Source organism: Aspergillus homomorphus (genome assembly GCF_003184865.1).
Source record: "Aspergillus homomorphus CBS 101889 unplaced genomic scaffold BO97scaffold_1, whole genome shotgun sequence".
NCBI classification, from domain to species: domain Eukaryota; kingdom Fungi; phylum Ascomycota; class Eurotiomycetes; order Eurotiales; family Aspergillaceae; genus Aspergillus; species Aspergillus homomorphus.
Window position 1 is genome coordinate 352,612 of NW_020291887.1, and position 20,661 is coordinate 373,272.

Consider the following 20,661-nt stretch of genomic DNA (forward strand, 5'->3'; position numbering starts at 1 on the left):
TATCCATCCAAAAACTCGGTCTGAATGCAATGAGTGGCCTGAGTTTCTCGTCTTTGCGCCCTGTCGAGTTTGCGCAAGGTAAAATCGAACGACGCGTGCTAGGGCGGCTTAGTTAGACGAAGGTATATGTTCTCACGTCGAATGGACCAGAATCAACTAAGTAATAGTTAAAGATTGAGGGAATGAATAATGATCTTTGTTGTGAAGATTGTGCGCTCAAGAGCCCGAGCACCGCCTCCAGGGGGGTTTAAACAATCAATCATATGCAGACTTTCAGGCACCAGCAGGGCATATAAGTCCCCTCCCGCGGCTGGAAAACAGGGATTTGTAAAAAACGAGAGGCGCCGTCAGGGAGTCCCTGAACGACTAGAGTAGTTGAGTAGAAGGTCAAAAGAAGGGGAGGAGAAGAAAGAAGGGGGGGGGGGGGAAGGGTGTGGTTGTGGTTGTAGTGAAGAACGAAAGCGAAGGAGAAGTCGCCAGAGATCGGCGTTGGATGTGGAGGAGGAGGAGGAGGAGGAGCAGCCCATTCATTCAAAGGCTAGGTTAACCCGCGATCAAACATCTCGTATTTTGCAAGCCCCATCTCTACGGCTGTGCTTAAAGAATCTGAGAGTCAGGTACGGATACGATACGACACCCCTAGAATAACCCTTAGTCTACTCCAGAGTCATGAGTTGAGTTTACTACTAAGTTGATAGCAAGAGTTAATCTGTTTCGAACCCTACCTAGTCTACTAGAGTAAGACCTGAAACTGTCCGTTTCCTCCTTCTCGGTCGCACTCCACCCATTGTCGATCGAAACAGCAGTGAAACGCCTCATTGGCAGTCGCAGGGCCCACCAAACCTCCGTGACATAGACTGCTAACTTCAAAAGCGCATTACAGCCCACTATCTGGAGTGAATTGTCTCGAGTGCCTGTCTCTCCATCGAATCTCCTCGGACTCGGAGTAAAGTAGATTGGGTGAGTGACTGAGGGAGGGAGGTCTGGTCGGACGCCGCCCGCGGACAGGCCAAGAAGCAAAGCGAACAGGGCAAAACTCGGCTGCCTAACCTTGTCTCTCCCTCCAAGGCTCCCTCCAACGAGTTCCTAAAAATGGTCGAGATGAGCAACATTGGCAGATGGGAACAGGGCTATCTTAATTTGATTCGGGTCCATCGAGCGACATACTCATACTTGTCTCTTAGGAGTTCATTTATATGCATTAGAGAAGAATTCACATCCGTGTAAGAGACAGGCCGCTGGTTTGAACAGTGCGACATGACACAGTAAAAATAAAATAGGTGCAATGGAAGGTATCGAAACATCATGCAAGCCAGGCTCCCAAAAATAACACGGAAGAAGATCAAAAGGAAAACACATAGCAACACCCCGACGAAGTCATTAGAATACGAGTAGGAGATACGACACGAAAGAAAAGAAACTCATAAGTCCCGTCACACATTCCCTCGTCACAACCTCTTCCCCAGTCGCATGGCTGGAGAGGGTGGAGGGCGACATATCTCAGTGGCGGGCTGGGAGCAAGCCGACTGGGCGATTAGAACAGTGGTCGATCAAGGAAGTCCTTGAGAAACAGACATCTTATTCATTTCGTTGGAAGCCAAAGCCCGTGTTTAGACCTTGGAAGCCGGAGGAGGTCCCGGTGGTGGTTGATATACGCGGTCGCCACCGTTGTGGTAGGCATTCTGTGGCGTTTGCAGCTCGATGCCCGTTTGCTGCTGGCCTCCAAAGTAGCCGTATTGAGGATGAGGGGAGTATTGCGGCGGCGGTGCAGGTTGATAGTAGGGGTCTGCGTAGTACGGTTGTCCAGGCTGTTGCTGTTGCTGTGATTGCTGGAAGGTCGGGGGAGGGCCTGCGAGCCATGCGGTGCCCGGATGAGGGCGAAGGCCTTGTCTGCGCCGACGGCGAGCGTTGAAGCAACTGTCCAAAAAAGTTAGCCCTCGGCTTTGTACTTGCACGCGATGGGAGAGGAAGCATACGCGAAAAGGAAGAAGACAAGTAAGGCTACTCCAACAATCACCGCGAAGGCGATCCATCGACCCCAGTCATACCAGCTATTGCCATCGCAGACATAGCCATCCAAGTACGTCTGACGGCTGCAAGCCTGTTAGCTTTCAAACAATTCTAGGGTGAGGTCTGTACGATAGGCGAACGAAGCAGATACCACAGTGCGCAGGGTATATACATACCAATCTCGAGGTAGCAGAATACCCATGGTGGCTGAATCTCTTCTCTATGCGAGGCTTGGGAGGCGACGGGGGATGACGTCGATCCACGGGTGCAGAAAGACTGCTGAAACGGGGGGACAAGCAAGTCAAGAAAGGTGGGTGATATGTGAAAATTGAATGAGATCGAATCAGAGAGATCGATGAGACCTGGTTTGGCAAGCAAAGAACTCGGCCAGGAACAATGTAAGGAGAGAGAGAGAGAGAAGACTGAGAGTGAGTGAGTGAAGAAGTTCTTCTTTGGGGCGGTGCCAGAAGGCAGCAGCCAAACTGAATAATGAATAATGAAAGGCACTGCACGGCTAAGTTAATTATTATGGGGACGGGGCGGGACGATTGGGTAATGGGGGTTTGTCGGGTCAGGGTAGGGCTGCGCAGTGGCTCTGCTTTTCCAGCATGGCTGGGCTTTTTAGCACTGTAATTAACGGACTATTCTTCTTGACCTTGCCGGATCGATACATGAGTAAGTCAGAGATTTAATGGTTGCATAATCGGCCGGCAATTGACTCATTGCATCAGAAACAATGAGAGAGAGAGAGAGAGAGAGAGAGAGATTTCAGTCATGAAGTCACCTTCATATCATCATGATTACTTACCATCAGCAAAGATAAAATGGAAAAAAATGTAAGGGTAAAGAAGGGTCAACCTACGTAGTATTTCTTCTCCACAGTGTCGTACAGCCTCGGTCCTTTTCTATGATCCGTGCATACAACGGCTATGAAAGTCGATTCAGGCCATTGTTGTATGTCGGGTGGTTTCACCGAACATGATCACCTCATGTGGAGATCACGACTATAAAATAGGTGCATACATACCGAATAACAATCTGAGACCCATCCCTAGACTAGTCTTGCAGTTCAATTCTTGCTCCTTGCCATTCTTCCTCCCCATTTGATATCAATTTCGGTGCCTGCTTGAAGATTGCTGGAAGCGTAACCCTCCTTTGGGGGCCAACCAACAACAACCTCGGCGGTCGGCCCGGGTTTGACAACCAAGTCAGCATCCGCAGTCATGCAATAGTAGTTGACCGCTTGAACTATAATACGCAAATCTACTCAGCTTAGTACTGAGCTGTTGTCGATAATTAGCCCCATCAGACCGAGATACGACAGGTTGTGGCTGTGTTGTCTCGGCATGATATCATTTCCTCCCCAGACCAGCAAAATAACGGCGCACGGCAACCGTCGTACTCGTATAGTCTACGCCATACTAAGGGAAAAGCTTTTATGCATGTCAGTCTAGGTCAGTGAGTTGGGTTCAGAGACAGTACAGAACTACAGTTACTACCATCTCAAGGATACTACCAACGAGGGCCGAAAGTAGATCATCCTTGTCGGCACAAGAGACCGGATCTACAACTAATCCCGGGGCATAAAAGCAGTCCCGGGTGGGTTTCCCCCCAAAATTCTCGAATCCTCCAGCATAGGATCTACAAGCTTCCATCAGACCACAGATCTCTCGATCGCGACCAAAGCAATGGACGGTACAATACAGTATAGTAGGCATATGAAAAGTGACTCGGGTGCCTATCCGCCCACCACGACGATTAGGGCCAACACATAGAGAAAGAAGCCTGCAGCCAGTCCCCAGTACGCTTAAATACCCTCCCTGCCTATGACAGCCAGCACAGCACAGAGTGAGAGAAACTCGAGGAGGTGTTTTGAACCCCAGAACGCCCTGAACCTTCGCTGAGCCCTGCTGGCGGGGCTGGGATTTGCTGGATTCGCCATGGGAAGACGAAGGGCTGGGTTTAGTTCCCGTCTTCGCATCTGCATTGCCAACGCATCACTTGGTCTGTGTGTGGCCCTTTTGGGTTTGCCTGTTTCTTCTTTCTTTCCCCTTCTCCCCACCCCATGGGCGAACCCATTCACGAGTAGTCTAATTCTCTTGAATAAAGAGAGGGCCATGCCCTCGATTCAGGGTCCAGGCTCGAGTTTTCCTTCATGGACCCCATTTCTGCCAATTTTTCTCCTCCGGTAGCCCGATCACACTTTAGACTTCTGCTAATTCCTACACATCAACACTTCGAATTCACTTGTCTAGTCTTCTGATGAACCGGTCATGGCGCCAATCTTCTCGATTGATGATCTGCCTCCGTTGATATGATAAAATACATGCAAGACATGAGCGAATAACTCCAATGCGACAACCATGAAACAGAAGGCTTCGTTAACAAATGGGACAATGTGCCTGGCTCACAAAAACGTTCACATCGTTACAATGAGGCCGCGAGCCGCGCGCAACGGTTGCAGTCTACGGTTCTTGATCTCGTGTCTGGGACCAAGAATAAAAGGATGGCAGGGACTACTGGGTCAAGTCGCTCTGGTGCCGTCCTTGGATTTGACATCTAGCGGCTGGCACGGGCAATCAACCAGTGCAGGACCGCATCGAGGTTCGTTTCTTCTTTCGCGCTGATACCATAGCAGCTCACCTCGCGGTGGGTAATGGACTTTAGGTCCATCGCTTCGATCAGATCATCGACCGATAACTTATTTGGGAGATCCGATTTGTTCCCCAGCACGAGCAGGGGGATCCCATCGAGCGCGGACTTCTTCATCAGGTCATGCAGCTCCTCGGTGGCGACGGGCAGGGCCGCGCGATCGGCTGCATCCACGATGTAACTAATGCGCCAGTCAGCGGCTTCAATATCCCAAACTGTCGTCCAGGAATGGGGGAGGGTAGGGCTTTACACGATCGCATTGACGCCCCGGCAGTACCGCTCCCACATCGGTCGGAATCGCGGCTGTCCTCCGAGATCCCAGCTGCATTCGCGTCAGTCACCTGTTCGTTTCACAAGCTTACACCACAGCTCAATCCTTGGACAAGGCACCCACCACTTCAGAGTCACATGTCCTTTCTGGACACGCTTTGTGTTAAACCCGATGGTGGGAATCGAACTACAACTGCGCATTAGTGATCGAATAACTCCGCGTCACGGTCGGACCAGGTCCAACGCGATCGAACTTACTCTACAGTGAACTCGCCCCCCTGTGAATGGAATTAGCAACCGTGCTCAGAAACGATGGTAGTCCGGCTGGATGATGACGGGCCGAGGCATACCGCAAGTACACGCAACAGGGAAGACTTCCCTGCATTCTGGAGTCCGATCATGGTGACATCCATCTCTGTCGCCCTGCAAAGTCATCAAATACGGTTTGATCTTAGCAAGCCATTCTATGCCCTGACGGCGTGGACGGGGCCGAAGGAGGGACCAGTTCCGGAGAAGAGGACGATTTACTTCAAGACGGGGGGAACAACGGCCCACTTACCAGAACATCCTCAGGAGCCAGTCATAGATCGTTCGGAAGATACCCGCCATTTTGGGAAACTGAGGTTGGGAAGGCTAAACAGAAAAGTGGTGGTCGGAAATACCTTTGGAGTTGCGTGCGTGGGTAATAGCAGGTGGGAAGTTGCAGCTTGACTTGGCTGGTGGGTGATCGACGACGGGGTGGGCGATTATATCGAGTTTCCAAGGACACGGATGTTGTAAAGTGGGAGTGGGGTGGGGATCGCTGGTTGAAGGGAGGAAGACCGTCCTCATCAGAAGCGAGGGGAAAAGAAGGAAAAGAAACAGACCCGGCGGACAAAAACGAACTGTAGATTGTAAATTGCAAGCAACCGGTTAGGAAAACGTGAGAAGCGGCGTAGGAGGGCAACCGGTGACTTGAAGACTGCGGCAGATTGTTGTTGTTGTAAAGGGTGGAAAAAGGAAGAAAAGTAAAACTCCCAGAGGCCAAACCACCATCGATCGAGGCGGCAAGTTTCCAGGATTTTGACAAGCCCTCTAGGCGTGTCTAGTGAAGGGTGGGGAGCAAGAAGAATATTTTCTTCTTCTGGTATCTTTCTTTTTTTTCGTTTTCGGGTTTTTGATTTTTCTGCTTTGTGGTGAAAATGAAGTACAGTAGTTTAGTAGCTTTGATGGGAACTAAACTACTAAGTATGTGCACACATGACCGTTCGCTCTTGCGCCGCCGCGGCTGGGAAGAAACGAAACGAGGGAGAGGGGAGCGCCTACTGAGGAGTTGCTACTACTACCTAGTTACTAGTCTTACACTCTTAGACTCTTAGTCCTGCCGGGTCCCTGTCAGGTCAAGGTATGGCCGTCCTGTCTTCCAGTCGCAGATTTTTCCTTTTGAAAACAGTCGATCGGTGGAGGACTGAGAGGCTATAGCCAACTAGATACTTGTACCTAACTTACACCCATGTAGTAGGAAGACTAAATACTATACGGTTAGGGAGGCTGGTCAGTGGCTAACCAAGTCCCCAGCGCTGAAAAATGTAGCCAGCCCAGGAATAGACGGCAATTCCCGGGAGCATCAAGATTAATAGAATGATGATATTGAACTGCTGCACTCGCAACTACCAGCCAATCGTCCGTCACCCTTTTCACTCTCCCGCCAGGGTTCGTATATCGTAGCCAACAGGACTAAGACTGACTGTACAAAGTCACAGTCTCAAAATCAGAAGGCGAATTCTCGTCCACCAGCATAAGAGTGGGAAACGCCGGCGGCCTGGCGTCCACTTAGCCTCGACCTCGACCCGACGTGATAAGTCCCTAAACTCCATACTACTAAACAATTGAGAATGACGGAGGATGGGTCTGCCGCCGCGATTGATTGATTGATTGAGCTTTGAAGGAGGCCCGCCCGGTCCAGTCCCGCCCGCTCTTTGCCTAGTTGCCTACTTAGTAAGGCGGTAAGGCCTCCGAGAACTCTGTCCCATGCGAAGAGTCCCGTGATGTGCATCGGAATATTGCCAGGCGGTCAACGGAGATTGCCTCGTGACTCCTGCCTCAGGCTGTCAGGCCGTCAGACCGTCAGACCGCCAAAGCTGCATGGCTATCAGCACGTGATGATATCTGTCCGCGGGATCCACCTCGAAAAATTTCCCCGTCGGACGAGGATGAGGCTTCGTCCGTTTCTCAGACTGAACTTGGGGTCTCACTCCAGTCTTCTGGGTAAAAGAGCGCTTCCACTGCGCCAGTGTGTGTCTTCACCATGGCTCCCTCCGCGACAGATACCGATTGGTCTGTCAACTACGATGTTCTGAAGCGTGAGAAGCTGTTCAGAAACCCTCCTACCGATCATACCGCATACCCTGCGTTGGCCGCCTCCATCCGGCCGCACGTCGATTCTTTCAATGCGCTCTTCGACGGCCCCAAGACCCTGGAAGAGGCCTTGAAGGACATCGGCACCAAGACCTTCCTGGACGGGGATGTCGAAACCTCCGAGCAGAAGAAGGTTCGCATTGCGGAGGGTCGCAAGGCACCCCGGCGGAACCGGCTCAATGTTCGGATCAGTGAGGTTTTCCTCGAGAAGCCAGCTCTTCCCCCCACCAACAAGTTCGCGACTCGCAACCGCAATATCTACCCCTCGGAATGTCGAGAGAGACATGCAACGTATCGTGGAAAGCTGCGCGCTCGAATTGAGTGGCAGGTCAACAATGGCGACTGGATGGAGTCGGTCCGGGAATTGGGCCAGGTTCCCATTATGCTGAGAGTAAGTGGGCAATGGGGGTATTCCTGGTGGCCCTGAGTTACTGACCACGCTGGCAGACCAATCGATGCCACTTGGAGAAGGCGACCCCACACGAACTTGTCGAGCACAAGGAAGAATCGGAGGAATTGGGAGGCTATTTCATCGTCAACGGAAACGAGAAACTCATCCGAATGTTGGTTGTCGGAAAGCGAAACTACCCCATGGCGATCGTCCGTGGTTCTTTCGTCAAGCGTGGTCACACCTACACCAAATACGGTATCCAGATTCGATCCGTGCGGCCAGATCAGACCTCGCAAACAAATTCCCTACACTACCTGACCGACGGCAACTTGACCTTCCGTTTCTCATGGAGAAAGAACGAGTACCTCATCCCGGTGATGATGATCCTCAAGGCTTTGGTGGAGACGAATGATCGCGAGATCTTCGAGGGAATCGTCGGTAACGCCTCGTCCGAGGGCATCAAGAACACTTTCATCACGGATCGTGTGGAGCTGTTGCTTCGGACGTACAAGGCATACAACAAACACAGTCGTTCGGCCTGTCGATCGTATCTCGGAGAGAAGTTCAAGCCCGTTCTCGGCGTAGCAGCCGACATGTCCAATGAGGATGCTGGTACAGAGTTCCTTCGCAAGGTTGTCCTTCCCCACCTGGGCTGTCACAATGTCACCGAAACCCAGGATTACGACAAGTTCAAGATGCTCCTGTTCATGATCAGAAAGCTCTACGCGTTGGTTGCCGGCGATTGCGCTCCGGACAACCCGGATGCGGTTTCTAATCAAGAGATCCTTCTTGGTGGTTTCCTTTATGGAATGCTTCTCAAGGAAAGGCTTGAGGAGTGGGTGCGGTCTTTCAGCCCAATCCTGAGAGACTGGTCCAACCGGAATAGCGGAGCCAAGTTCACCGATTCCGCTTTCGAGAGAGACTTCCTCAGCAAGATCGTGAAGCGGTCCAACGAGAATATCGGAGGAGCTCTGGAATATTTCCTCTCTACCGGTAACCTCGTCAGTCCCACGGGTCTCGATTTGCAGCAGGCGTCCGGTTACACCGTTATGGCGGAAAAGATCAACTTCTACCGGTTCATCAGTCACTTCCGCATGATTCACAGAGGTAGCTTCTTCGCCCAGCTGAAGACCACTACGGTTCGTAAGTTGTTGCCTGAAAGTTGGGGTTTCTTCTGCCCCGTACACACTCCTGATGGAGCTCCTTGTGGTCTGCTTAACCATCTTGCACACAAGTGTTTGATCGCTACCAGCGACGTCGACGTATCAAAGGTCCCCAAGGCATTGGTGCAGCTGGGTGTTCGTTCTGAGTCGTCAGTTTCTGTGGAGGAGAACGTGACTGTCCAGTTGGATGGTCGTATTATCGGATACTGCTCACCGAAGCAGGCCGGTGCCATTGCGAACACGCTGAGACGTTGGAAGGTGGCAGGAGATGACCGAATCCCTCTCGAGCTGGAGATCGGTTATGTTCCCAACTCTACTGGCGGTCAGTATCCGGGTATCTACATGTTCTCGCAAGCCGCCAGAATGTTCAGACCCGTCAAGTACCTGCCCCTTGGCAAGCTCGACTACGTCGGTCCCTTCGAACAGCCCTTCATGGAAATTGCGTGCATGCCCAACGATCTCATTTCGGGTGTTTCCACTCACATTGAGTTCACTCCTACCAACATGCTTTCCATTGTCGCCAACATGACGCCCTTCTCCGATCAGAACCAGTCCCCTCGTAACATGTACCAATGTCAGATGAGCAAGCAGACAATGGGTACGCCCGGTACTGCTATCGATTACCGTACGGACAACAAGCTTTACCGGTTGCAGACTGGTCAGACCCCGATCGTGCGGTCGCCGCTGTACAACGCCTACGGTCTGGACAACTTCCCTAACGGCACGAACGCCATTGTTGCTATTATCTCCTACACCGGTTACGACATGGACGACGCTATGATCATCAACAAATCCTCTCACGAGCGTGGTTTCGGTCACGGTACAATCTACAAGACCAAGGTCCACGGCCTCGACGAGAACGACTCCCGCAGAGGCAAGTCCAGACGCGAGATCACCAAGCTCTTCGGCTTCGCGCCCGGTGACCAGATCAAAGCTGAATGGCGTGCAACGCTCGACGAGGACGGTCTGCCGCACATCGGCGCCAGAGTCAAGGAAGGCAGCTATGTTGCAGCGTGGCACAACGTGCGGTATGACGCGGCCACCGATTCCTATGTCAACGTGGACGGCGTCACCCATTTCGTGAAGTACAAGGATGCGGAAGAGGGATACATCGACAGCGTGCGCATCTTGGGCGCCGAGTCCGGTGTCGAGCCCTGCCAATCCATCAGTGTCAAGTACCGCATCCCCAGAAAGCCCATCATCGGTGACAAGTTCTCGTCTCGTCACGGACAGAAGGGTGTCTGCTCTCAGCTGTGGCCGGCAGTGGATATGCCCTTCTCCGAGAGCGGCATCCAGCCCGACCTGATCATCAACCCTCACGCTTTCCCCTCCCGTAAGCCTCTTGGAACCCCCATCCTCCGTTCACCACAAACTGACAATCATCGCAGGTATGACAATCGCCCAAATGGTGGAGTCAATGGCCGGCAAAGCCGGCGCCCTGCACGGCCACCCACAGGACAGCACTCCGTTCCAATTCTCCGAAGAGAACACAGCAGTCGACTACTTCGGACACCAGCTCCGCAAGGCAGGATACAACTACTTCGGCAATGAGCCACTGTACAGCGGGATCACAGGCAAGGAGTTCGCAGCGGACATCTTCATCGGCGTGGTGCACTACCAGCGTCTGCGTCACATGGTGAACGACAAGTTCCAGGTGCGCACCACGGGGCCGGTGAACAATCTGACAGGCCAGCCGGTCAAGGGCCGCGCCAAGGGTGGCGGTATCCGTGTCGGTGAGATGGAGCGCGACTCGCTGATCGCCCACGGCGCCGCCTTCCTGCTGCAGGACCGCCTGATGAACTGCTCCGACTCCACCCGCTCCTGGATCTGTCGCGACTGCGGCTCCTTCCTCTCCACCCAGGTCGTCGCCTCGTCCGCCGGCTCCAGCAAGGCCCGCATCGCCGCCGCAAAGGCCGCCTCCAACCAGAGCAGCAGTGGTGGCCCCAGCGGCCCCAGCGGTATGTCCGGCCTCGTCCGCTGCCGTCGCTGCGCCCGCGAAGCAGTCTTCGATGACTCCCGCGCTGTCGTCTGGGAGGATGGCGACGGCCGCCGCTACGTCGGCGGTGATAACGTCACCGTCGTCGCTGTCCCCGGTGTCCTTCGCTACCTGGACGTCGAACTCGCTGCTATGGGCATCCGCATGAAATTCTGGGTCGACAATTGAGCCCGGGTTTGAATTCGAGGACACCGCACACGTTCCGTCTGGCTGTCCTTCTGCAAGATTTCTCATAGTCAAGGCAGAGCGCAATTGTGTGTCCTCAAAAAGCATTGATCTGTTCTTCTTTGTTGTGTCGTGTTTGTCATAGATGGGCGTATTCCAGCAATTTTTCTTTTTATTTAGTGTTGGTCTTGGAGAGATGTTTGTATTGATTGCCATGTGGTATGGACTTGTACGTATTTCTGCTGCTGCTGCTGCTGCTGTTCATACGGATTTTCTTATTCAGATTTGTGATTTCGGAGTTCGAGTAGGCCCCGTCATTTAGTTCTGTCTGTATGCTCTTCCAATGCTACAGGCGCATGTAGTCTGATCATTCAGCCTGGCTTTTCTAAACTCTAATGCTGCTGCTGGCCAAACAATTCAGATTGTACGTGTCTACAATGAATTTACCCACTAGTATGGAGGGAAGTAAGAAGAGTATCGAGTGATCATTTCATAAGTAGTATCCACCATACAAACAATATAACCCCCTTTCCCCTCGGTCACCCGAGAGAACACCCCTCCTGGACCCCAAGGACCAGGAAAGGAGTCACGTCACAGAAAAGTCAACCTTACAACTCCGACGTGACATTGGAGAACTCGCCCTTCTCGAGCTTCGTCTTCCAGAAAATGGGGTTCATGTCGTCGAAGCCGTGGTGGATCCAGCCTTCCTCCTTGACGTGGTACAAGTTAATGAAGCCACCGGAGTAGGCGTCGCGGTGCATGGCGGCCAGGATACTTCTGCGGCCGAGCTCGAGGGCCTCGGACTCGGTCAGGTCGTAGCGGTAGTTGGCATCCAGAACACCGTAGGCGAAGGTCTGACCGGAGCCCACGCAGAAGAGGTTGCCGGCCAGCCGGGTGCCGTCCGAGTCGATGTAGTAGAGCGCGGGACCTTCTTGGGGGGTCATCTATTTTGGCAGTGTGTTAGACAATGAGTTCGAAAGCCTAGACACCAGGGGGGAAACGTACGCCGGCTAACATCGTTCCCATGCTCAGACCCATTCCCTTGTAGGCGTATGTCAGGTTGGCGAGGATCTTCGAAGCGGCGGCCACGGTGATGCGGCGCTTGTGTCGGATTTCTGGAATACCCAAGGTGTTAGTTTATCGTTGAGGGTGCAAGGTTGCCCCGTTGGGGCGGGAGCAAACTTGCCGTGGAGTGTGCATTGCTGGCTCAAGTATCGCAGCCAATATTGACAGTCCTGGATGTGGGGATATCCCGTCAGCATTTCCGTTCATTTCCGAATACCGGCACCCCCAGCTCTCTTATGGGAAAGCACATACAGCAGCACCTCCAGCCATGGTACCCAAAAGACCAGGAGTCGGCTCGGACGTCTTCTTATCTTCACCGCGGCTCAGCCGCGAAACAGGAATCACCTTCTTCACTGTCTGACTGGCGATCCAGTTTCCAGCGGTGGCTCGGGAATCGGTCGCGACGATCTTTGCAAGTAGAACACCATCAGTCTAAGCAACGGAGGTAGGGGAAAGGGTGGTGATGACGGCATACAATTCCGCCCTGGAAACGGAAGGCCAGCGTCGTCGTTCCGTGGGCAAGTTTGATGGGGCAGCTGGGGTTCGAGTGGTCATCGGTCATCGCGCGGAGGAAGGCTCTGGACTAGATTGAAGAGCAACGCTCCAGGTTAGCTGATATGAACGGCTTAATGGGGGAGGACAATCCAGAGTGTCTGTCCGGGCGACGGCAGCGGCGGCGAGTCCGAGTGCATATCGGATTGACACCCACGGAGACTGAGGCCCGAGCAGCACGCAGAAACCACTGGGGAATGGGCTCACATCGTCGACTGGAGGGAGGTTGAACTTCAAGGACAGCGGCGGAAGGCTCTCGGTGAGCTCACGCTGTTCTTGCTCAGAGTAGAACTCATTCTGATGCGGCGTCCGCGTGTATTGGGCGACCAATTTATCCATAATGTGCGAGAGTTGATGAATGGGTCTAGTATGGCAAGTGAATGGGACGAGGAGACAGAATACAGCGAGAGGTGGAAAGATAAGGGTGGAGATGGTAGAGAGAGAGATGGAGAAGGCGGAAGTTGCAGCTCGGGAGCTTTGGTGATTGAGGGCGGATTGCTTGCTGGGGAGCTCCAATGCTGCCTCCGTCCGCGTCACGCCTTGCCGCCTGGGTCACGTGCAAGTACCCTCTACACTGACACTGACACTGACACTGACATTACACTACAGCAGGAACATCACAAAGACAAGACATCGCATTGATAACTATACCCTACTAACTAAACACAAGCTATGTTCAGATCTTCCTTCTCCTGGTTCGGTGACCTGACCTGAACCCCTAATTTATTTCATCGTAGCGAGAACGACACATAAAGACATACAAATACAAGGCCCAAAACCAAAATCGAACAAGAACAGGCAGGTCTCAAATCGGAACAGCAATTGGATGCGCCGGGGTAGGGCTTGACACATATGGCACCTCTGAGCCACGGGGATTATTGAAGGACTGCAAGTCCTCTGATGCCCGCGGCAGCTCTTCTCCGGTCTTGTTAACGGTCTCTGGAACAGCCCCGTTGGCAGTCTGTCCCAGGACATTCTTGCCGGTGTACTTATCTTCTATATCGGGCATATTACTAGACTGCGCCTCAGTTCCAGTGAGGACGGCTGGGTCTTGAGCTGCACTGTTGGTGTAGTGTTCTTCTTCAGCACGGGTGGCCGTCGGCTCTGGCGCGGAGCTGTCAGCATACAGCTCAGAACCCGCACCCTCGACGTAGCGCTCATGATCAGTGCCGTTGGCAGATGACTCCCGATGGGATCTATCAGTGTACGCTCCAGGGTCGTTGCCCTCCACATATGGCTCCGCTGGGGTATCGCGGGCATATTCGTTCGCCCCAGTGCCGTGAGCGTATGATCCTTCGGCGGAACCATTCACGTCTCGCACAGAGTCCGAGGCTGTGGTCTCGACTGCATAGGCACCTTGCGAGTCACGAACCCTACGGCCAGACCTTGGCAGCAGCGTGCTGTCAGGGACATCCCCAGCCGAAGAATGAATGGGCTCGGCGCTGCTCTCCCACGCGCGAAGTTCGTTCTCCGCATCCTCAATGACCTGTCTCGTGGCCGCAGTTTGGTCATACTCGTGAGGAGAATCCCCGGGCACGACAGGAGTATCATCCAGGTGGTTGAGCAAACGACGTGCATGACGGGCGAGCAGAATCTGCTTCTCTCCCCGCTCGATGACAGCCGCGAGATGTATATCATATGCTTCCTTGAACTTCGACCTCGTCTACACGGGCAACAAGCGCTACAGTCAACATCGGTCCATTCTCACACCTCCACACAGGCTAGAGAAAAACATACCACATTAGTCAACTGCGCCTCCGCCACCAAATTCTGCGCCTCGGCTCTAACGAGCTCCTGCTCCAGAATGTTGATTTTGTTACTATGCGGCTCCTTCCACTTCAGCTTCTGGATCTCATCCGCGATCTTGGCGCGCTGGTCCCGCGACGGCTGCACCGAGTTCTCCGTGTCCCGAATATGCTTCAGGACGATGCGATACTCCTCGAGGTACTGGGCGAAGTTGTCCTCCTGCTCGCCCATCTCGGCCATCAGGACGGCCAGTTTATCGGTGATGTCCGAGACGGCGTCGTCCTCCGTCCACTCGCCCCAGTCCGACAGCTGGTTGGCGATCGAGACCCGCTCGCGGCCGGCTTTCTCATGGGCGCTGATGGCCGTGTTCTCGTTCTTGATGAGCTGGTTCAGTCGCCGACTCGTCTCGGGCTGCTGGTGGCCGCGCAGGGTCGAGAAGCTGAATCGGGCCCGCGAGGGCACCGAATTCCTCCGGCCGCGGATGGACATGTTGCGGTTCCTGGGTGTGATCAGCTATTGGGGCAGTGCCTATCAGGCTGGAATCTGGCTTGCATACATGATTGCCGTAACACTTTACTCTGTTGCGAATTCGCTTTGTTTTCGATGGCTATACAGCACAAAACCACAGATTGTATTGAGAGCAGGTGCAAATGTTGGAGTGTACAAGAACAGCAGTACAATATGTAAGTCCAAGGTAACTTCAAGGTAAGATCGCACCTTCCCTGAAAGTCGAGAGTAATAGTAACAACAATAACAATAAGGGGCAGTGGTCAATGCCAACCCCAACACTAAGTATTCGGCGGGTAGTCTTCAATATCCAAGAACCACCGTTCGTGGTATTTAGTCTTGTCAATCTGAAACACGGAATTGAACTGAGATACTGTCGACGACCACCTCGATGGAGGGAACTTTGTGTGTTGTAATGATCTGATAGTCTTCGATGGCGTACCGTGACGTCATGCGGGCATGGGCGGATGTGAAGAAGTTGTTGAAGTCATTGTCCGCTTGCAGTTCATCGTTGACCATGGATTGGCGTCGAGTCTAAATCTCCCGCGCTTATCGGGTGGTGGTGGCCACGGCAGGATCCAGTATAGTCCCATCCTTGCTTGATTCAGTGATTGTAGATCACGAGCTACATACATACATACCATACAGACATACATCACCACACAAACTCAATCCGGAGAAACTAAACAACAATTCAGCGCACAAGCATAAACCAAGTCAATCATCAAACACATTCTCCCCTTGTCTACCCCCAAGCCAGAATACCATAAGAGTCCCGGGGGAGAACCCCCGGACCCCCCTTCCTTTCAGCTTCCCAGAGCATCTCAATCTTAACCCAGAAATAAAGCATTCCGAACTCAAGACGAAAAAGCACGCCATCAGCGAAACAACAACAGAAACAAAGACGAGATCACACGCCCAAACAAACACCAACCTCAACCCCAACCATCTCGAATTCTCCCTAACAGCGAGCAGGAATATACTCCACCTCCACATCCACATCAGTCTCCATCTCCCAAACCCTCCCCCCACCGCACCTCCGCCTAACGAGGCACTCCTCCGGCTCCAGGATCTCAAAGCACTCCACGGCCGGGACGCACCGATACGCACGCACATCCACCCACCGCGCCGGCGGGGGCCTTTCCACCCGGATCGGGATCAAGGATTCCTCGACGGTGCGGCATCGACTGCGGCGGATGGAGGTGTAGGAGCCCCGTGGCGGCGCAGCACAGCGGCGCGGCGAGTAGCATCGGGGAGGAGGGCGGACGGGGCTGCAGCTGCAGCTGCAGGTGTTTTCATGACCGCCACCAGCAGTAGGACTGTCGCTGCTGTCATTGCTGTCGCTGCTGCTGCTGCTACTCCCACTGCAGCTACCACTACCTCGGCGGCGGCGACGGTGGTGGTCGCCGCAACGACGACGAGAGCTGCACCTATACTCTTTGATACACACGCTTGAGACGTCGTCGTCGCAGTCGGTGAAACACATCGTGCGATTGTAGTGGTCCCCTAGGAAGCGGGAGCGGTAATGCGGCGATGTTTCTGATCTCTGAGCTCGCGCTCGGTGTCTCAATAGTAGGTGTACTCTCGAACGTAAGACGGCAATGCTGTTCGGTTTATTCTGCATACTCGAATCAGCCAACATCCGAAGTATAAGAATGGGATCAATCCGGAGAATCAAGATCCAGACCTTCGTTTCAAAACTAGTGACACGACCGACGAGTGAAGGAGGTCAAAGCACGTTCCTGAATGTCACCCCGAGAAAAATAGCTTCCAAAGGTTTTGTATGGGAGGGTAGCAGGTAGTAGAACTGTTTTATTGCGGCCCCCTCAGACCAATCCGGAAACGGGGATCATTTGACCCCCCATGCGGGTGATCGGACCCGGTGATGGGGGAACCCAACCACAAATGATTCAGAAGGAATGAGGACAGCGGTTGTCTATATCGCTTGACATAGTTTAATGACGGGTAGGATAAATAACCTTGAGTGTTGGCGGCTGGTGATGGGGCGATGTGACTGGTGTGCGGCGTTAGTTACAGGAGCATAGGGCTGCCTGCATGGAAACGACTGTCGGGCCCGGCACAAGGTCTAGATTCTCATTTGAAAGATGATGCTCTCGAGCAGCTGATATTGTCGGGAAAGTACTCTTTGGTGATTGGAAAGCAATCTCGAATCGCAGCTGGAAACTTGTTGTTGATAGATGCATCTCAAGTTCTATGAAGCACCGTCGTAGTGATCACGATAGATAGAGATGGTAGAAGAATTAGTGGTAAATTCAGAAGTCTGCCACCAGATTGATTCACAGTGAAGCAGACGGAAAGGCTTAATCCTATGTCTACACTAGTCTCCGCCTCTCCCCTTGACCTGATATAGGGCTGAGAAGCAGAAGACAACAAAAAGAAAACAGATCCAGCGCCAAGCCAAATGGTGGAAACCATACCAACAACACCACACCGATTCATTATCAGACATCCAAGCACTCCCGAAACCACCAAAGACGTCTCCGATACCCCTCTTTACGACATGTCGTCCGCATCGTGATGGTGAGTATTTTCATTATCGGACGCGTGGAAAGCGTCTCCGAAGGCGGAATTCTCCAGATCGGGGAGGTCGAGCCCGTCATTTTGCTCGGTGTAGGCGGCGAGGGCGTCGCCAGCGCTGTCCATGTTGGTGAAATCAAAGTTGGCTCCGTCAAGACCGTTGTCCCCGGTACTGCCTGCGTTTCCGGGGGTCAATCCTTGTAGGCCGCTGCCGGGAGTATCTACAACAGGTAAAGAGTTGTCGCCAGGTACGGCCTGATCCTTCTTCTCATCATTGACCATAACCCAGTCGCCAGTCTCCCCGGCGGCACTCGCAGGCTGTACGTCGCCCATATCCATCTCAATATCCAAAGAGGTAGAGGGGCCTTGATGAGGGATGTTCGCTGCCGCTTGGGACGGTTGTGAAGTTACTCCACTAGCTCCAGGCGCAACAGACTGGTTAGGGACATGTGATGGTCCGGCCTGTCCGGCGTCCTGGATCGTTGATGAGATCCCTGGAACATTTCCTGGCGAGCCCAATTGGTCCAAAAAGTGGCTATCCGCATTTTCCATATCGACATCACCCTCTGGTTGAGCCTCGGGCTTGTGCTCCGGTTCGATCTTCTCGAGCAGACCACCTTTCTGCACGCAGGAAACTCGGGGCTCCGGTACGATCTGCCGTTTCCACACTTTCTCCACTTCCCGCACAATATCGTCGACTTTGTACTTGGCCTGGTTTTCGACATGCGGCGCTTGCGAGTCATCCTCTTCTGAGGGAACCACAACGCGACCTTCCAATCTCCATGGTTCCGACCCGGTCTCTGCAGGATCCGCCGCAGCTTCCCTGAGACGGAGTTCTGCGCCCTTGAGCAGAGAGGTGCGGTTGAATTTCTCCATTCGGCGTGCATGGCGCTTTTTCAACTTTTCAATCTCGGCCGTCATGTCAGCGACCTTCTTGGCGACCCGGTCAGCGAACTCCTCGGCCTTGGCGGGTTCTAACTTCTCAGCCTGCGAGGGGGTGGGGGCTTCTTTCGTTTCTCCATTGGGAGGTCCAACCGGCGCGTCGAAGAAGCCAGCCGTCAGCGACTCGAGTTCTCCTTTCCGGCCCAGACCAAGAGAGACAGGTGTGATTTGATGGATGGCATAGGGCGAGGCGAAGATCTCTTCCATCCACTCATGATGTTGCGTATAGCGCACTTTGCTGATTTCACGGGGTGTGAGTAGATCCATGGTGTCGCCAGCTGAAACGTCTTCATCTTCCAAGGCGAAATCGGCAGTGGCAGCAGTGACAGCGGTGGAGGAGGCGCGATGACCGCGGGCGGCCTTTGCCGGCGGAGCAGCAGCGGGAGGCGGCACGCCCGGTCCGGGTGGAGGATAGAACGGCTGGCGTCCGGCCATGGCGCTCGGATACGCTCCAGGCATCTGCGGGAAGCCCTGAGGCGCCATATGCGGAGGGAAGTTGATGGCTGGCCAATTGTTCCGATCGTGCAGCATGAAGTCCTTGCGGGCAAGTTGGCCTTGGCTCTGCAGGAAGCGTCGCTGAGCTAGCATGTTCTGCACTTGAGGCATGACAGGAATTCGGCTTGCAGGGATATGATCTTGGGGAGGCGCTCTCGTGTAGTGAACGATCCACAAGGCGGGATCGGGATTAGGTAGGTTGGGGTTGGGAACCTTCGGTGGTAGCAGGCGATACCGCCGACGGCAATGGATCGCCACGGACTCGTTCGGGGGGTGATATCCACTACGGTGTAACCACATCTCGACCGTCTGTTATCCTTCCGTGTCAGTGGCCGGTTTGCCTGCGCGGAGACCAGCCGCAGGGCAGGGCTCGGAGAGGAGAGAGACATACGTAGCCGCGAGAATCGAAGGTAAACGCTTGTTCGACGTCGGCCCAGACATATCCATCACTGGCGAAATTGGTTCCGAGTTGGTTGAGTGGCTGCCAGGTAAGCATAACGGAGCCATCCTGGGGCGCATCTAGGAAGGTCCAATGCATGGGTTGCTGTTCGCGCACGACCTTCGATGCGCCAAGCAGGTATTCGACAACAGTATCGGTGGGCATCATATGCATCAGAGGGTAGCGCTGCCGCGACACCAGGTGCATATGCGGCAGCTAAAGTGATTAAATAAGACTCCGAATCAGCACTCAAGCTCTATTCCGACGCTTTCCATCTCGAACGATTCAACTTACCAGCTGCGCGGGAACACGATTCGCCGGGTCGTCCATGTTGACTGGGGAGCCTCAATGGCAGGAGATCGCAAGCACTGAATCTGTCGCAAAGAATTTAAGGATTTTGATTGACAGATTAGAAGCTCGAGACTGAAAGGTAAGAGAGCCTGGATAGCGGTCACCAGGCGCCGGATGCTAAGCAAAGACACCGAATCCTCAACGCGACGCGGAAATTTGGAGGTTCCTTTACCGGTTCAGTCAGGCGCGGTACGGCCAGCCATGAAAGCCCAAGATGCAGTTTGACACCTAGAACTCCAGGCACTAATAATTACCCGATCAGAACTAGCTTTGGGGTCGGGGCGCTTTTACTCTTTACAGCTGAAGATCGTCTCATTCCCCGCAATCATACTTCCTGGACGGCTTCAATTGCCCCGGACTGCGTGGACTTTCTCCCCTAAAACACCGCCCAAGGTTTGTTGGATCGACTCTTCTTACCCAGCCCGAGGCCCAGCGAGAAGGGATTTCACCCGCTGCTCTCTTCCCGACTTCCAAATTGAAACGTGCATCACTCTATGCTTGTTCATGCTGGGAGAGGCATGCATCAAAATGTGCAAGGGGGATGAAACGAATCAGACTGGAACATCCAGCCTCTTTCACCTCGGTTAACATCCAATGCTATTCCTCAGTTCTGACCAAGCCTTGCGCCCGCTCTGATGGCCTTACTTCAAGCTTTGGCCCGCCACCAAAGAACCAGTGGGTTTGTCTCCGCATACGCCCTAATTGGGTGTTCGAAAGCATGTCATCATATCCCCGAGGAGCGCAAAGCAAGAGCCCCATGCGTCCACTTTGGATATTCCCTGCACATCTAGCATGTTGTGCCTCCCGCTCTCTCGGGTGATTGGATATGAGCTCCGTCCCACGTATCACACCAAGCTATCTGTGAAAAAAAGACTTCAGTCGACTCGACTCGACACTCCACTCACCGCGCCCCCTCCTTCGTTCTCTCACCTTTTCACGTCACCCCTAGCTAACTCGACGTGGCCATCGTGTGGTCGGGTTA

The 20,661-nt window shown here is 53.5% G+C and overlaps 6 protein-coding genes across 6 annotated transcripts; 1 reads left to right on the forward strand and 5 right to left on the reverse strand.

Moving 5' to 3' along the window:
- Positions 1-1,142: 1,142 nt before the first annotated feature.
- On the reverse strand, positions 1,143-2,571 carry BO97DRAFT_401925 (resistance to Congo red protein). Its single transcript, XM_025694369.1, has 3 exons — positions 2,187-2,571; positions 1,977-2,093; positions 1,143-1,917 (listed from the first exon to the last, which is right to left on the reverse strand). The coding sequence occupies exons 1-3, from the start codon at positions 2,210-2,212 to the stop codon at positions 1,611-1,613; spliced, it is 450 nt and encodes a 149-aa protein (XP_025556413.1). The 5' UTR covers positions 2,213-2,571; the 3' UTR covers positions 1,143-1,610.
- Positions 2,572-4,349: 1,778 nt separating this feature from the next.
- Positions 4,350-5,997, reverse strand: BO97DRAFT_3029 (ADP-ribosylation factor-like protein). Its single transcript, XM_025691151.1, has 6 exons — positions 5,492-5,997; positions 5,283-5,355; positions 5,191-5,210; positions 5,057-5,119; positions 4,913-4,984; positions 4,350-4,843 (listed from the first exon to the last, which is right to left on the reverse strand). The coding sequence occupies exons 1-6, from the start codon at positions 5,539-5,541 to the stop codon at positions 4,570-4,572; spliced, it is 552 nt and encodes a 183-aa protein (XP_025556414.1). The 5' UTR covers positions 5,542-5,997; the 3' UTR covers positions 4,350-4,569.
- A 1,156-nt stretch (positions 5,998-7,153) lies between these two features.
- Positions 7,154-11,277, forward strand: BO97DRAFT_439227 (DNA-directed RNA polymerase I core subunit RPA135). Its single transcript, XM_025697966.1, has 3 exons — positions 7,154-7,720; positions 7,777-10,216; positions 10,272-11,277. The coding sequence occupies exons 1-3, from the start codon at positions 7,220-7,222 to the stop codon at positions 11,045-11,047; spliced, it is 3,717 nt and encodes a 1,238-aa protein (XP_025556415.1). The 5' UTR covers positions 7,154-7,219; the 3' UTR covers positions 11,048-11,277.
- Positions 11,278-11,515: 238 nt separating this feature from the next.
- pre2 (proteasome core particle subunit beta 5) lies at positions 11,516-13,144 on the reverse strand. The gene is made up of 6 exons (XM_025697967.1): positions 12,869-13,144; positions 12,585-12,692; positions 12,362-12,517; positions 12,231-12,279; positions 12,050-12,159; positions 11,516-11,988 (listed from the first exon to the last, which is right to left on the reverse strand). Exons 1-6 carry the CDS (start codon positions 12,998-13,000, stop codon positions 11,653-11,655), a joined length of 891 nt encoding a protein of 296 aa, XP_025556416.1. The 5' UTR covers positions 13,001-13,144; the 3' UTR covers positions 11,516-11,652.
- Positions 13,145-13,310: 166 nt separating this feature from the next.
- On the reverse strand, positions 13,311-15,363 carry BO97DRAFT_358952 (Eisosome component PIL1/LSP1 family protein). Its single transcript, XM_025692296.1, has 2 exons — positions 14,399-15,363; positions 13,311-14,324 (listed from the first exon to the last, which is right to left on the reverse strand). The coding sequence occupies exons 1-2, from the start codon at positions 14,894-14,896 to the stop codon at positions 13,467-13,469; spliced, it is 1,356 nt and encodes a 451-aa protein (XP_025556417.1). The 5' UTR covers positions 14,897-15,363; the 3' UTR covers positions 13,311-13,466.
- A 1,817-nt stretch (positions 15,364-17,180) lies between these two features.
- Positions 17,181-19,796, reverse strand: BO97DRAFT_358956 (uncharacterized protein). Its single transcript, XM_025692297.1, has 3 exons — positions 19,623-19,796; positions 19,281-19,544; positions 17,181-19,198 (listed from the first exon to the last, which is right to left on the reverse strand). Exons 1-3 carry the CDS (start codon positions 19,656-19,658, stop codon positions 17,429-17,431), a joined length of 2,070 nt encoding a protein of 689 aa, XP_025556418.1. The 5' UTR covers positions 19,659-19,796; the 3' UTR covers positions 17,181-17,428.
- Between the last annotated feature and the right edge of the window lie 865 nt (positions 19,797-20,661).

Excerpts from the sequence above, each read along its gene's own strand:
- BO97DRAFT_401925 (XM_025694369.1), bottom strand. The coding sequence starts at position 2,212 with ATGGGTATTCTGCTACCTCGAGATTG. Across the intron at positions 2,094-2,186 it reads ATTCTGCTACCTCGAGATTG|CCGTCAGACGTACTTGGATG; the intron begins GTATGTATATAC and ends ACAGGCTTGCAG. Across the intron at positions 1,918-1,976 it reads CTTGTCTTCTTCCTTTTCGC|TTGCTTCAACGCTCGCCGTC; the intron begins GTATGCTTCCTC and ends TTTTTTGGACAG.
- BO97DRAFT_3029 (XM_025691151.1), bottom strand. The coding sequence starts at position 5,541 with ATGGCGGGTATCTTCCGAACGATCTATGACTGGCTCCTGAGGATGTTC. Across the intron at positions 5,120-5,190 it reads GGGGGCGAGTTCACTGTAGA|TTCGATTCCCACCATCGGGT; the intron begins GTAAGTTCGATC and ends GCGCAGTTGTAG. Across the intron at positions 4,985-5,056 it reads GGACATGTGACTCTGAAGTG|CTGGGATCTCGGAGGACAGC; the intron begins GTGGGTGCCTTG and ends ACGCGAATGCAG.
- BO97DRAFT_439227 (XM_025697966.1), top strand. The coding sequence starts at position 7,220 with ATGGCTCCCTCCGCGACAGATACCGATTGGTCTGTCAACTACGATGTT. Across the intron at positions 7,721-7,776 it reads AGGTTCCCATTATGCTGAGA|ACCAATCGATGCCACTTGGA; the intron begins GTAAGTGGGCAA and ends CCACGCTGGCAG. Across the intron at positions 10,217-10,271 it reads CCCTCACGCTTTCCCCTCCC|GTATGACAATCGCCCAAATG; the intron begins GTAAGCCTCTTG and ends CAATCATCGCAG.
- pre2 (XM_025697967.1), bottom strand. The coding sequence starts at position 13,000 with ATGGATAAATTGGTCGCCCAATACACGCGGACGCCGCATCAGAATGAG. Across the intron at positions 12,160-12,230 it reads CCAGCAATGCACACTCCACG|AAATCCGACACAAGCGCCGC; the intron begins GCAAGTTTGCTC and ends TGGGTATTCCAG. Across the intron at positions 11,989-12,049 it reads TGGGAACGATGTTAGCCGGC|ATGACCCCCCAAGAAGGTCC; the intron begins GTACGTTTCCCC and ends CTGCCAAAATAG.
- BO97DRAFT_358952 (XM_025692296.1), bottom strand. The coding sequence starts at position 14,896 with ATGTCCATCCGCGGCCGGAGGAATTCGGTGCCCTCGCGGGCCCGATTC. Across the intron at positions 14,325-14,398 it reads AGGCGCAGTTGACTAATGTG|ACGAGGTCGAAGTTCAAGGA; the intron begins GTATGTTTTTCT and ends TTGCCCGTGTAG.
- BO97DRAFT_358956 (XM_025692297.1), bottom strand. The coding sequence starts at position 19,658 with ATGGACGACCCGGCGAATCGTGTTCCCGCGCAGCTG. Across the intron at positions 19,545-19,622 it reads ATCGTGTTCCCGCGCAGCTG|CTGCCGCATATGCACCTGGT; the intron begins GTAAGTTGAATC and ends TAATCACTTTAG. Across the intron at positions 19,199-19,280 it reads CCTTCGATTCTCGCGGCTAC|ACGGTCGAGATGTGGTTACA; the intron begins GTATGTCTCTCT and ends GAAGGATAACAG.